Raw genomic sequence first — 12,349 nt, 5'->3', positions numbered from 1 at the left:
TTTTGGAAGATGCACATATATAAATAAAATTATATATACACACATTAAGGATATAGCATCTTCCAAAATCTGTAAAGAAATAAAGGGGGAGGGATGAAAGCAAGGAATAGGATAAGGTGAGATATAGAATTATGCATCAATGGCAGTGGGACAAGGTGTGCTGATTAATAGGAAAAAGATAAAGGGGGAAAGGATAGCATAAAATAAGGTGGGGGTACAGAAGGAGGTTTAGATTAATTGGAGTGTGATAAGGTATATAGATTAATGGGAATGGAATGAAGAGGCAAGAAAAGGGTGGGGGAAGAAGACAAGGGAAGGATCCATAGTTGGAGTTGGTTAAGTAATAGCAAGGCAAATTAAAAAGAAATTGAAGCAAGTTTATCTCATAAAGATATCATTTCTTAAACCTATAGAGAACTGAGGCAAATTTATAAAAATAAGATTCATTCCCCATTTGATAAAAGATAAAAAGATAAGAACAGTTTTCAGATGAAGTAATCATAACTATCTAGAGCCTTATTTTAAAAATGCTTTAGCTTACTATTAATTGAAGAAATACAAATTAAAATAATTCTGAAGTATTCCTAGTAGGCTGGCTAATAGGATAGAAAACCAAAAAATTACAAATATTGATGGGGATGTGGGGAAAATGAGACATTAATGCACTAGTGGTGGAGTTGTGAGCTGATTCAACTATTCTGTAGAGCAGTGTTTCTCAAACTTTTGACATATGTGTACCCCTTCTATAATTTTCATAATGCTGAGTACTCCTCGTCAAAAAAAGTGGATGTATTTTAATAACAACCAAAATATATATATTTTTCTGTTTTGGTACATACATAAAATAATAATAAACAAAAAATAAAATTATTCATACTAAAATATAAATCCATGCCAGAAGGTTTGTCGCATTTAGAAGAGCAATTGTTGGAACTGGCTTCAGACGGATTTTTGAAAAATAAACATAAGGAGTGTACTTTAACATTATTCTAGTTACAAATGCAACATGAATATCCTGTTTTAACAGAAAAAGTTCTGAAATACATCTTGCCTTTTCCAACTTCATATTTATATGAAGTTGCTTTTTCAGCATTTGTGGATATTAAGTTGGAAAAAAAAGGAACAGACTATTTGATGTAGAGCCACATCTCAGATTAAAATTAACAGCCAGAGAACTAAATTATGACAATATGTTATCTCAGCACAAACAATTTCATCCTTTTATATAAAAATAATCAAAATCAGTGGGACTTACTAAAGCACATAACAAATCTTTCTTATAAAAAAAAATCACACAAAAGTTAAAAATACACAGGCGCCTGGAGAAGCCACTAACTATTAACGAAATAAATTGTCTCTGTAACGAAGTGCGGTATATTCATGCCGTGTCACACCAGACCATCTCACACCTCACAAGATTGCCTTGACTTGACTCATAAGAACGTAGATTTAGGTGCAGCTAAGCACTGTGCAATGCATATTCCCACCAAACTCCAGTGCAAGGCGTACCCCCACCAAACTCTTCCCGTACCCCTAGAGGTACGAGTACTACACTTTGGGAAACACTGCTGTAGAGCAATTTGCAATGATGCCTAAAAGGCTATAAAACCATGCATTCCCCTTGATCTAGAAATACCACCTTTAGATCTGTATCTGAAAAGAAATCTTAAAGGAAAAATATTTATAGCATCTCTTTTCTGAGGATTGAAAATTGGAAATTGAGGGGAAACCTCAATTTGGGAGTGACAATAAATTGTGATGTATAATTTTGATGAAATACTATTTGCTAAAAGAAATAATGACCAAGATGCTCTCAGAAAATTCTGAACTTATATGAACTGCTACAAAATAAAATGTACTATATACAAAATAACAGCAACATTGTAAAAAGATCAGCTATGAATTACATAGATATTCTCAGCAATACAATTCAATACAATTCAAGGTAACTATGAAGAACTTAAGATGAAAAATGCTATCCAGATAAAGAACTGATGAACTCTGGATATAGATCAAAGCATATTTTTTCATTATATTATTTCTCATGATTTTTTTCTTTTGATGTTTCTACTTTCACAACTGTGACAAATATGGAAATGTGTTTTACATGATAGCATATGCATATAAACTAGATCAAACTGCCTACCTTCTTCAGAAGAGGGGGGAAGGAGGGAAGAAGGGAGAAAAATTCAGAACTCACAATATTAGGAAAATGAATGTTAAAAACTTTCTTATAATGTGTCTGGGGAAAAATAAAAGTATCATAGAAAGAAAAAATAAAACATGGAAATATTCCACAAAATAATGAAGAGGGAAATGAGCAAAACTAAGAAAACTCTGCGTATAACAGCAACAGTTTCAAGAACAACTTTGTGATTAATTTGTTTTCATTATTAATACACAAATTAAACTACAAATGATATGTGAAAGAAAGATGTTATTTGCAATCAGAGGGGGGAAAAGTGATAAATAGAAGTATTTATAGGATAATTTTATGTGTTTGTGTATGTGTGTGCTCAATGGTGGCCATGTATAGGATGAAGTGGGAAGAAGAAAGAAAAAAAGAAAAATTTATATAATTTTGTTCTGTAAAATATATAAATTTATATTTTAAAAAAATAGCAAATTGTACATAATGGTTGTCAAGTTTCACATGCAATAATTTTTGTACTGTTATGGAAGTACTTGTTTTATTCCACAAATTAAAACAAACTTCAAAAAGAGATGGTAACTAAGTAGAGACTTGAAGCAAGCTTGCGATTTTAAGTGACATAGGTGAGAAAAATGTATTCCAAACATGCAAAGAGCAAAGAGCAAGGGTTATGTATGTATGTATGTGTTTATATGTGTGTGTTCTAAAATTTGTATCCCCACTACTTTTCACATAGTAAGAGATTAAGGTGAGCCAAATTGAATTGAATTGTAGCCCAAGATAGATGAAGAGATTGTATATGAAACCTGGGGAAAACATTAGTCTTCCACAGGATCAAATGAAGAGATATGGAGAATGATGCTACCATGCTATATAGGGTAACTCAAAAACACAGTTAAGATAGTTGAGGATGTGCATTTATGGAATTAGTCAGAAGGACAGAGGAAGGTTCAGGTGTCGTGAATAGCTACATTGTGTAGGAGATAAGAGTGTTGGATCTGAATCATGAAGAAATGAATTCATTTCAGTCTCATTTACAGCACAGTCACAAGTTAAATTGCAACTCTCTGCCTCCATGTTTTCATTTGTAAAATTGGTAAAATAATAGCACTCCTGTCTCCCAGGATTTTTATGATGATTGAACAAGATAATATTTGTGAAGTGCTCTGCAAGCCTAATTGCTCTTTAAACACTAGCTAAAAGAATGGTGAGTAAAAGATGATTCAATTCAATTCAAATAGCCTTTATTAAGTACTTATTGTGAATAAAGTACATCATTAGGCACTGAAAGATACAAAGACAAAACAAAACAGTCCTTATCTTCAAGGAGTTTATGTTCTAGTTAGAGCAAAATAATGTATGCTAATAAATAGAGTATATACAAATAAGTACAATTTTATTTCAGAAGGGAGAGAACAAGGGTGTGCTGAAATACGTTTATCAGCCACCTCTCTGATCACCACACACGTATTATGTTATGTGTTTTAATACACATAGGCATGTTTACATGACACTTTAATTAGAATCAAGATTTTCTTTATTATTTTTTTAAGTCTAGATAAGCAGCACAACAATAAATTAAACTCTGGTTTGCAATGTTTCATGATTTCCAAAGTGTAAATGCTCACAGATAAAATTTAGCAATCAGATCTTATTACTAGTTCAAGCTGTTGAGGGCAGTAGCCCCTTGATATTCCATGTTTGGTCTCCAACTTCTTTTGGGACTTGGACCTTTGATACAAAATCTGTTCAAACTAGTTTGGGCTATCTGAGCTGGCCAGGGTTTTACAGCCCCCATTCTAATCTGCTCAGATAGGCCAAATGCCAGCAAGAAATTCCTTTTCAGGAAGAGACTTCTTCTGTCCCCAAAAGATAACAAGAGAATCCTTATCTTATTTACATCACTCTCAGGAACCTCCTTACATCACTGCATCTGAATGATTGTGCTCTTATATAAAACAGAGTCCTCAAAAATCTATTCTTTGCAAAATTGGCCTTGTACCATGCAGCCATTTTGCCCACTGGCTTTCCTGTGTTTCCATTTTAACCAATAAAGACTATGTTACTAAGCATTAAGTAGCAAATTCATTTGCTGCCAACCCCACCCTTGGTTACTTTGGGGAAGAAAGGAGAGAGAGAAAAGGAACTGACCCATATTGGTTTACACCTCAGTTTACTCCTTATCAAAGCCAATTGCAGCATATATTTGTTAGATAGGCTGAATAGCAAAAAACTTACATAAAAAATAGCATTTAAACTGAATTTTAAAGGAAATTAGGAATATTAATATGTAAACATGAAAAGGGAGTATAATCCAACAATGGGGGACTAATTTTGTTCCATTAGACCACAGAGGGAAGAACTAGGATGAATGGATAGAAATTTCAGAGAGCGATAATAACTTGGAATAAAGGAAAACTTCATAACAATAAAGGCTGTTTTGAAAAATAGAAGGTTTCCTTGCATTAGAATATTTCAAGCAAAAGCCTGCATGTTCTCCTATCAGATTTGTTCAGGTTTGTGTTCAAAAAAGAAGACCTCTGACAGTGAAAATTGACCGATGCTTAGTTTATTGTATGCTGATTGTTTAGACTTATGAAAGTGATAGAAAAAATATGTGTATCTTGAATACATTTTTCACACAGAACCGTTATGAAGTATTTATCAATAAATCCCTGAACCAGAACACATACAGCCAATACATTTCTTGTCAGTACTAATTTGGGCACTTTGCTTTTTAATACTTACTGCCTGAAAGTGAACCTAGGCACATTGCTAAAGGTGTGAAAAATGAAGAGGTATATAGGCTAGGACACAAATACATCTAAAAATGATTTCATGGATTTTCTCCAAGGGAATAAACCTAAAACTGAAAAAAAGCAGAAATTTGAAAACTAAAATAGCCTGCCAACTAAACACATAATAGAACCCTATTCTGGATGCCTGAACTTTTAGAATGATTATTATAAAAGATGAAAATGTAATGAAGATTTTTTCACTTTTTGATTTTCTTTTATTTAATTTTGTCATTTCATTTCTTCTACAATGTTTGGTTAACTGATACCTGTCTTCTATTAATATTAACTTCACCTGGCTAAAATCTGACTCATGGAATAAATGTAGTAGGAAAGACTTTTTAATATCCCTTAGATAAGAAGCCAAAAAGAAATTTGAACTTTCCAAAGTGATTTGGCTATTTGTGGAAAGATTCTTCAGGTAATTATTTGTGGAAGGATTTACCTCATCCAAAGCTTTGGGGCTATCTTTGTGAGCTATATGTCCTTTCCCTACAATTAACTCATTGTGCTTTTTTAAAAATGTAGCCTTTTCATTTTATAAATGTAGGATTTTGAAAACTCGGTGTTTAAATCTCTATCTTAGTCTATTTATTAATTTGTTCAATCTTAATGACATTAAAGTATGGAATTATTCATCTGTATTTCTAACTTCTGTTGGCTACCAAGAAGTACTAGATTGTTCTGTGTACAAAATTATTTTTCTGTCTCTCTGACTTGTTTACATATAAAAAGACTTGTTAAATCCCAGATCTTTGTTCAGTTATTTTTCTACCTCCTGAACCTGTGTTTAAACATAAGATACAAGTTCTTACCTTTATGATTTCTGCATTATAGTAAATTTATTTGGCAACAATGACATCCACCACAAAAGCTAAATAGAACACACTCAAAAAAGTTGGAAAGTTATCATCCCATTTTGATCATCTTCACCTTGTGAGAGAATAATTGTGTAAAGAAATAAGAAATATCTTTTATGAAGTATCCATAGGAATGAAAAATCTACTATTCATTTCTTCAGGGGAAATTTCAGGCTATAGGAAAGTCAAAAATTGACAGTTCTGTTCTTTCACATGTTGTTTTAAATCATCAGCTTCTTCCCCCCTCACCCAAGGCCTCAAATAAAATCATGTCTTTGATCCTCACTGGCTCTGAAATTAAAGTCATTTATCCTCTCAGTGCCATAAGCAGCTTGTTATGACAAAATATTACAGATAGCTTGTTGAAGGAGTTTCCAATAAATCAATTAAGTCAATCAACAAGCACAGCATGTTAGGGATTCAAAGACAAGAATGAAACAGTCTCTGCCTGCAGAGAGCTTCATCCAATAAAGAAAACAACATATGCATAGACAAATATATCCAAGATACATATAAAGAAAATACAAGATAATTTCAGGAATATGAGAAAAACACTAAAACCTGTGGGTGGGGATGATCAGGAAAGGATTCAATCAGGAATTAACTGTCTTTTGTATTGTTATTTGGGAATAAAAATCTAGATATTCTAAAAGGTAGTATGAAATGAGTGCATTCCAGGAATAGAGGAGAGGGTGCAACTCAGATGCTAGATTTCAGGAGAGAGATTAAAGTTGAATATTTAAGTCTTGAACAATGTGTAGAAATGATAAATCAACCCATAGTGATGAGGTAATAGGGAACCTCAAAATGATGAGGTAACTTGAACCAAATCATGAGGTAAATACATAATAATGAGATACATACCTCATTAGGATTAAGTGAGGTCTAGTGGCAGGATTTGGGGTACAGGAAGTCACATGGAGCTCCCCTGCAACCCCCTTAGGATTCAGCGCAAGGATACAAAGTTAAGTCAGGTCTAGTGGTGGCGAGAGTCCCCTGTAAATGAATTTACAGGCCGAAAACCTAGATGGGTAAAAGATATTTATTGCCAGGTTTGGAAGCAAGGTTAAGGTCTGGTTAGTAAAAAGCATTAGATAGAGGAAGATAAACGCCAAAAGCGGCGGGGACAGAGAATTTCTGATGCAAGCATCTTAGCTGGCATCTTTCAAATCTCTGAATCAAAGATGTTCTAGCTTTGCTCTTTTTATCTGCTTGAAGAAGTAATGGGCAGAGCTCAGGTTAATTCCTTGAAGGCCAGATTTTTGGAGGGCTTTATCCAAGCCGGCTCAGATCCAGTGGGGGGGGGGGTAGGTACAGCCCAAACTAGTTCTGACCAGATCTTGTATCAAAGCGGGCTGAAAATCCAAACCAATTGGGGGCTGGGTACAGCCCAAACTGGATCAGATACAGATCTTTTCCCTTAGGAATATCTTGTCCCAAAGGTAGATCAGAAAAGGAATCTTAAAGGGGCTACGCCCGCTACAATAGGATCTGATGAAGTTAAAAAAGAGAAAGAGGGGAGAAAAGACACCAGGAAAGAAACTTAAGGTAATCTATAGTTAGGAGATAAGGTAGGGATGATGGACCAGAAAAAGAGGGGAGATAGAGAATAAGAAGAGAAAATTGTTATGAAAACCAAAGATGAGAAACCCAATGATCTATAACAGTGAAGTATTATACAGACTTAAGAATGAGGACTGAGAAAAGACCATTAATTAGACTGGGCAAGAAACAAATAGTTGATTGGTAACTTTAGAGGGAGAGAGATTACAGTAGAAAAATGAGGATAGAGTTCAGTCTGCAACTGTCTAAGAAGTTGATGATAGAGGAAATGTAGACAGATTTTTATAAGAACTTAGCTATTAAAAGAGGAAAGCCAAGGATGAAAACTTAAAGGATTTTTTTTTTCTAAGATTGAGAGTAAAAGGCATATTTGGGAGGGAGCGCCTCAGAGACTGAGTCAGCAGATAAAAACTGAAGATTTACAAAAAGCGATAATCTGCCAGAAGAGAAAGAGAAGACTGCATGAGATCAAGAGAACTAATAGAAAGCCTTGACTAGAAAAATGGCCATCTTTTCATAAAGCCTATAGTAAAGGAAGGGTGAATGGGAGATGATGTCAAAAGGTTTGATGACTTAAGACAGTGGGAAAGAAAACATTAACTTTCTATGCCAATGGAATCATAGGTCTAAACTATCCCTTACTTCCTCCAAAGAAACAAAGGTACATAGAAAGATGAGTTTCTCTTAAGATAATTATTTCAAATTAAGAAATATACAAGCATCTTCTTCCTGGTCACAGACATTTCATGAACTCTGAAATGAATGTGAATCCTAATGAAAATAAACCTTTAAAAGAAAAATAAAAGAATTTGACTACTATTTTTTTCTTATGTTGGTCCAATTTTTGGTTCCATAAACCACACAGAAAAGATAGAATAATAAAAGAGAGAGGGGACAGGGACCTGGCTACTAATAAAAAGAAAAGTGTTCTGATCCACACTTTCTACATGAAGTTGGAGACAGGGACTAATTAGAGAGAATGAAGCTTCCTAATTTAGGCCTCTGAAGTTAGTTTTGACCCACTTAAAACTTTTTTCAAAGCTCTTTTTACATCTTTATTTCTCAGAGAATAAATTAAGGAATTCAGCATAGGTGAAACAATGTTATTCAATATTTGAACTACAGCACCAAGCAAAGGGCTGGGTGTAGACTGAAAATAGATGATGATAATTGGTCCATAGGCACACATGATTGCAGTGAGGTGGGCACTGCAGGTGGAGAAAGCTTTGCTCCTGCCTTCAGCTGAACGGATTCTCAAAATGGCTATTCCAATGCGGGTGTAGGAGACAATAATGGTGAAAAATAATGCTAAAGCCAGAAGGCCAACATTAGTGAAACCCACCCTCTGGGCCAGTGAGTTGTCAGCACAAGCCAAAGGTAAAATAACAGGAATGTCACAAAAGTAATAGTCTATTTCATTGGGACCACAGTAAGGCAACTGGAATGTGAGTGATGTCAGTATAGTGGCATGGATACAGCCTATCACTGTGGTACATGTAGCAAGGATCACACAAAGTTTGGGGTTCATAATGACTGTATAGCGCAATGGATGACAGATGGCAACAAAACGGTCATATGACATCACAGAGTAGAGAATGCCCTCAGTGCACCCCAAAAAATGATGGAAAAAGAGCTGGGTGGCACATCCCCTGTAAGAGATGGCTCTGCTCCTTCCAGAGAGAAAGACCAACATTTTAGGAGAACTCACTGAAGGGAAAAATATGTCAAAGGTAGATAAGAGTCCCAAGAAGAAATACATGGGTGTATGAAGGCGAGAGGAGGAGATGATGGCCAAGAGGATGAGGAAGTTCCCCAGTAGGGTGAAGATGTAGATGAATAAGAAAATGACAAAGAGCATAGACTCCAGTCCTTCTGTGTGAGGGATTCCCAGGAGGATGAACTCATTCACCTCTGTGTAATTCTTGATCTTCATAGGAGAGTCAGCCCTAAGGGAAGACAAATAAACGCAAAGGATGAATAGAGATGCTAGACGCAATGAGTGAATTAATTTATGTTTTGGGGCTTTTTAAATTGTTTTTTTTATTTAAATCTTTACAACAACTGGAAAGATTATTATAGACTGGAAGAAAATCTGTCCTTTTTTTACCTGAAATTATCTTTAATTTTCAATCACCATGACTGCAAATAAAATGGAGGTCTAATGTATATAATATGAGGGTGTTTCAGAGAAATAAATTGAATGAAATGACTGCTTTAATTAAGAACTGTTCTTTGTCCTTTGTTACCAAAATCTCTTTTACAACTGTAGCACTAATCTTGAATTACCAAACTGAGTCTGAGAACTCAGGCTCAGTTCTATTCTAACTTGAAAATATAGAATTCATTCAGTATCTCCACCCAATGTGTGATTTCTCATTCTGTTCTCACCATGAAAATCAGGGATGAGTCAAAATTGGGTGTACTTACATTTCCAAGGGAGAACATAGTTGATTGCGGAAAATAAATCCTTTTCCTTCTCTCAAGTTTCTCATAAAGGGAAGTTGACAGTTTTTTTATCCATACCTTCTATAGCCATAAGGTTAGGCTATTGTATGTATCTGGAAATGTTAATTTTTTCTCAACTTGGGGTGAGAAGTGAAAAGGGCCTTTATAATTGGCCTTGGTTTCCCCTTGGGATCTCATCTCCAGATATATCATAAACTCAAGGAAACTTTTGAGCCAGGGAATAATTAGACTTCGGTATTTTGTGACTTTAGAAAAGGGACAGTCCCCAAGGGGAGTAGAATCTCATGATATTTTCTTTTGGTAAAGTAGGTTCACAAATCCTTCTCTAAGTTTTTTACTTTCCCTACGACTACCCCCAGATTGCTACCTATTATAAATATGTGAAAAACTCAAAGGTCTCTGATATCTTCAAATTAAAACAGAAGTGATCTTGAAAAAGGAGCGAATTCAATCTCAGTTTGAGAATTCCAGATCTGTGTTACAGTTGTAAACTATGAGACTTTCTCATTTAACAAATATTAGCTTTATTAATAATAACTTTCTCTCAAAAAGATTGTAGATATATAGTGCAATTATGTGAGTAAAGCTAACATGTTAACTTTTATTTCTTTTTGAATAGAGTGTTTATATCAGAATAACTTCCCATGGCAAATCCAAACATAAGGAATGTGTCATGACATTTCCAATAAACAGAATAGTAATTCTTTACTGTCATAATTTGAGACCCCCATACTGCTTTTAATTTAACAATGAACTCTGATTCTATAAAGCTTTAATAACAGATACTGGTAGGCCTGAAAGAAGAAATTGGGAAAAGCCCTATCCCAAAGCTATCAAGATCTTCCCTTTCCTGCACCCTCCTTGCCACTTCCACATTGAACCTTGACTTGGCCTGTCTGAATTAAGTTATTGTCATTTTATGAGGCTACAAGCTAACTTCCAAATTTCATCATTTGGATTTTTTCTTTGTTTTTCTTCTTTATTAGGGAAGATGAAAAGAGAGAAGGGGATTGGAAAAGAGAGAAGGGAAGGGGAAGAAAACAAAGGGTAGAAAAAGAAAATTAGTTGGTTCAATGATTACCTAGAGAGGTAGATAAAGAACCCACAGTCCAATATGCACTCAGCAGACTTTATGATTTAAAAGATATTTTGGGATTTTAAAATGGACCAGTCAGCTAAGATAGTAGTTAATTAGAATTCTGTGAAGGCTGTTCTAAGATGAGAGATATCATTCTTTACTGGTGCCTTCAAGGCAGAACTAGAACAAAATGAAATTGTGATAGACCAAACTAGGCCCAAGAAACTATAGCTAGACAGAATGACATATAAATTAAGTGTGAAATAATTGGGTCTGGATAGTTTTGGATTTTTATTACTCACTTCCAATTCTCTATTCTGCATTTGTATATCTCTTGTAAATTAATAGCAGAAATGTATTCTTGTAGGTTTATATATGTACAAAGAAGAAGTGTAAAGGAAAGAGGGAGAAGATATAAGCTTTGAGTGACAAGTTATACTGAAAGAAGGAAAAGAATAATAAAGGGAAAATAATTAGGCATTGAGTATAACAGACTTCTCAATTCAAATAGTAAATAGGCTCAGGTGTCAGAAAAATTGGAGAAGCCCAATACCTTAGATTGTAATTAAGCATGATAGAAATAAAGAATAACTGAAAAGTAAACACATTAAATTCATTATTTCTTAAAAATCCCAAAGGTTCCCAAGAATCCACTGGTTCTTATAAGTGGCTGGAACCTCTGGGTTATCAATTTCATTGAACAAGAAATAAAATCAAGGTTAAACCCTTTCTTAGATTGTTGGGCATCGAATCTTTGTTATCCTACTTTGTTCTAGTGAGGAAGAATTTGGAATAATCCTGGTGGCTTGGTATTTTGTAGGTTGCCAAATATTGAAAACTCTTTCCATCAAATATCTTAAATATATTTCCTTCTCACCACTCACATTACTACTATTATAGTTTTGGGCCACAATCCCTCTAACTTGGACTGTCAGTATCTTCTTAGTTGGTTTCCCTGATAGTTATCTCTGTATTCTCTAATCCATCTACTATAAAGCTGAAAAAACATTATGTCTATCTATTTTCTAACTAGTTTCCCAGGTCAAAAAATTCCAGTGGCTCCCAATAGCCTCTAGAATAAAATGAAGTTGCCTTAGCTAGGTACTTAAAATCTCTCACAGTCTGTTTTTAATATGGTGGGGGAGATTGTCTGTTGTTCTTGAAGAGGACCAAAATGACATCACTATATTAGAATCAACTTACAGTGTGTCCAACTGTGACTGATCAGACCAATACAAACTTGAAATACTACCACATGTCAGTCACAAAGAAGTCATGTGAACATTTGGAGTAGATTCTCCAAATTTGCACATATTGCATTTCTTTTGAGAGGCTTCAATTCTGTTTTGTTCATAAAGCACAATATATTCTTTGATAAGGACATGAAACGTTGAGTGGTTTTGTGCCAGTGTCTCCCACATTATGGAATCAATTC

The 12,349-nt window shown here is 34.5% G+C and overlaps 1 protein-coding gene across 1 annotated transcript; it reads right to left on the bottom strand.

Annotated features, from left to right (window-relative positions):
- Positions 1–8,250: 8,250 nt before the first annotated feature.
- LOC141551132 (olfactory receptor 10N1-like) lies at positions 8,251–9,305 on the bottom strand. The gene has a single exon (XM_074282444.1). The coding sequence runs from the start codon at positions 9,301–9,303 to the stop codon at positions 8,365–8,367; it is 939 nt and encodes a 312-aa protein (XP_074138545.1). The 5' UTR covers positions 9,304–9,305; the 3' UTR covers positions 8,251–8,364.
- Between the last annotated feature and the right edge of the window lie 3,044 nt (positions 9,306–12,349).

The sequence above is a fragment of the Sminthopsis crassicaudata genome, chromosome 1, assembly GCF_048593235.1.
Source record: "Sminthopsis crassicaudata isolate SCR6 chromosome 1, ASM4859323v1, whole genome shotgun sequence".
Lineage (NCBI taxonomy): Eukaryota > Metazoa > Chordata > Mammalia > Dasyuromorphia > Dasyuridae > Sminthopsis > Sminthopsis crassicaudata.
The sequence above is the reverse complement of the archived record's forward strand: the minus strand, read 5'-3'. Positions and strand labels throughout refer to the sequence as shown.

Excerpts from the sequence above, each read along its gene's own strand:
- LOC141551132 (XM_074282444.1), bottom strand. The coding sequence starts at position 9,303 with ATGAAGATCAAGAATTACACAGAGGTGAATGAGTTCATCCTCCTGGGA.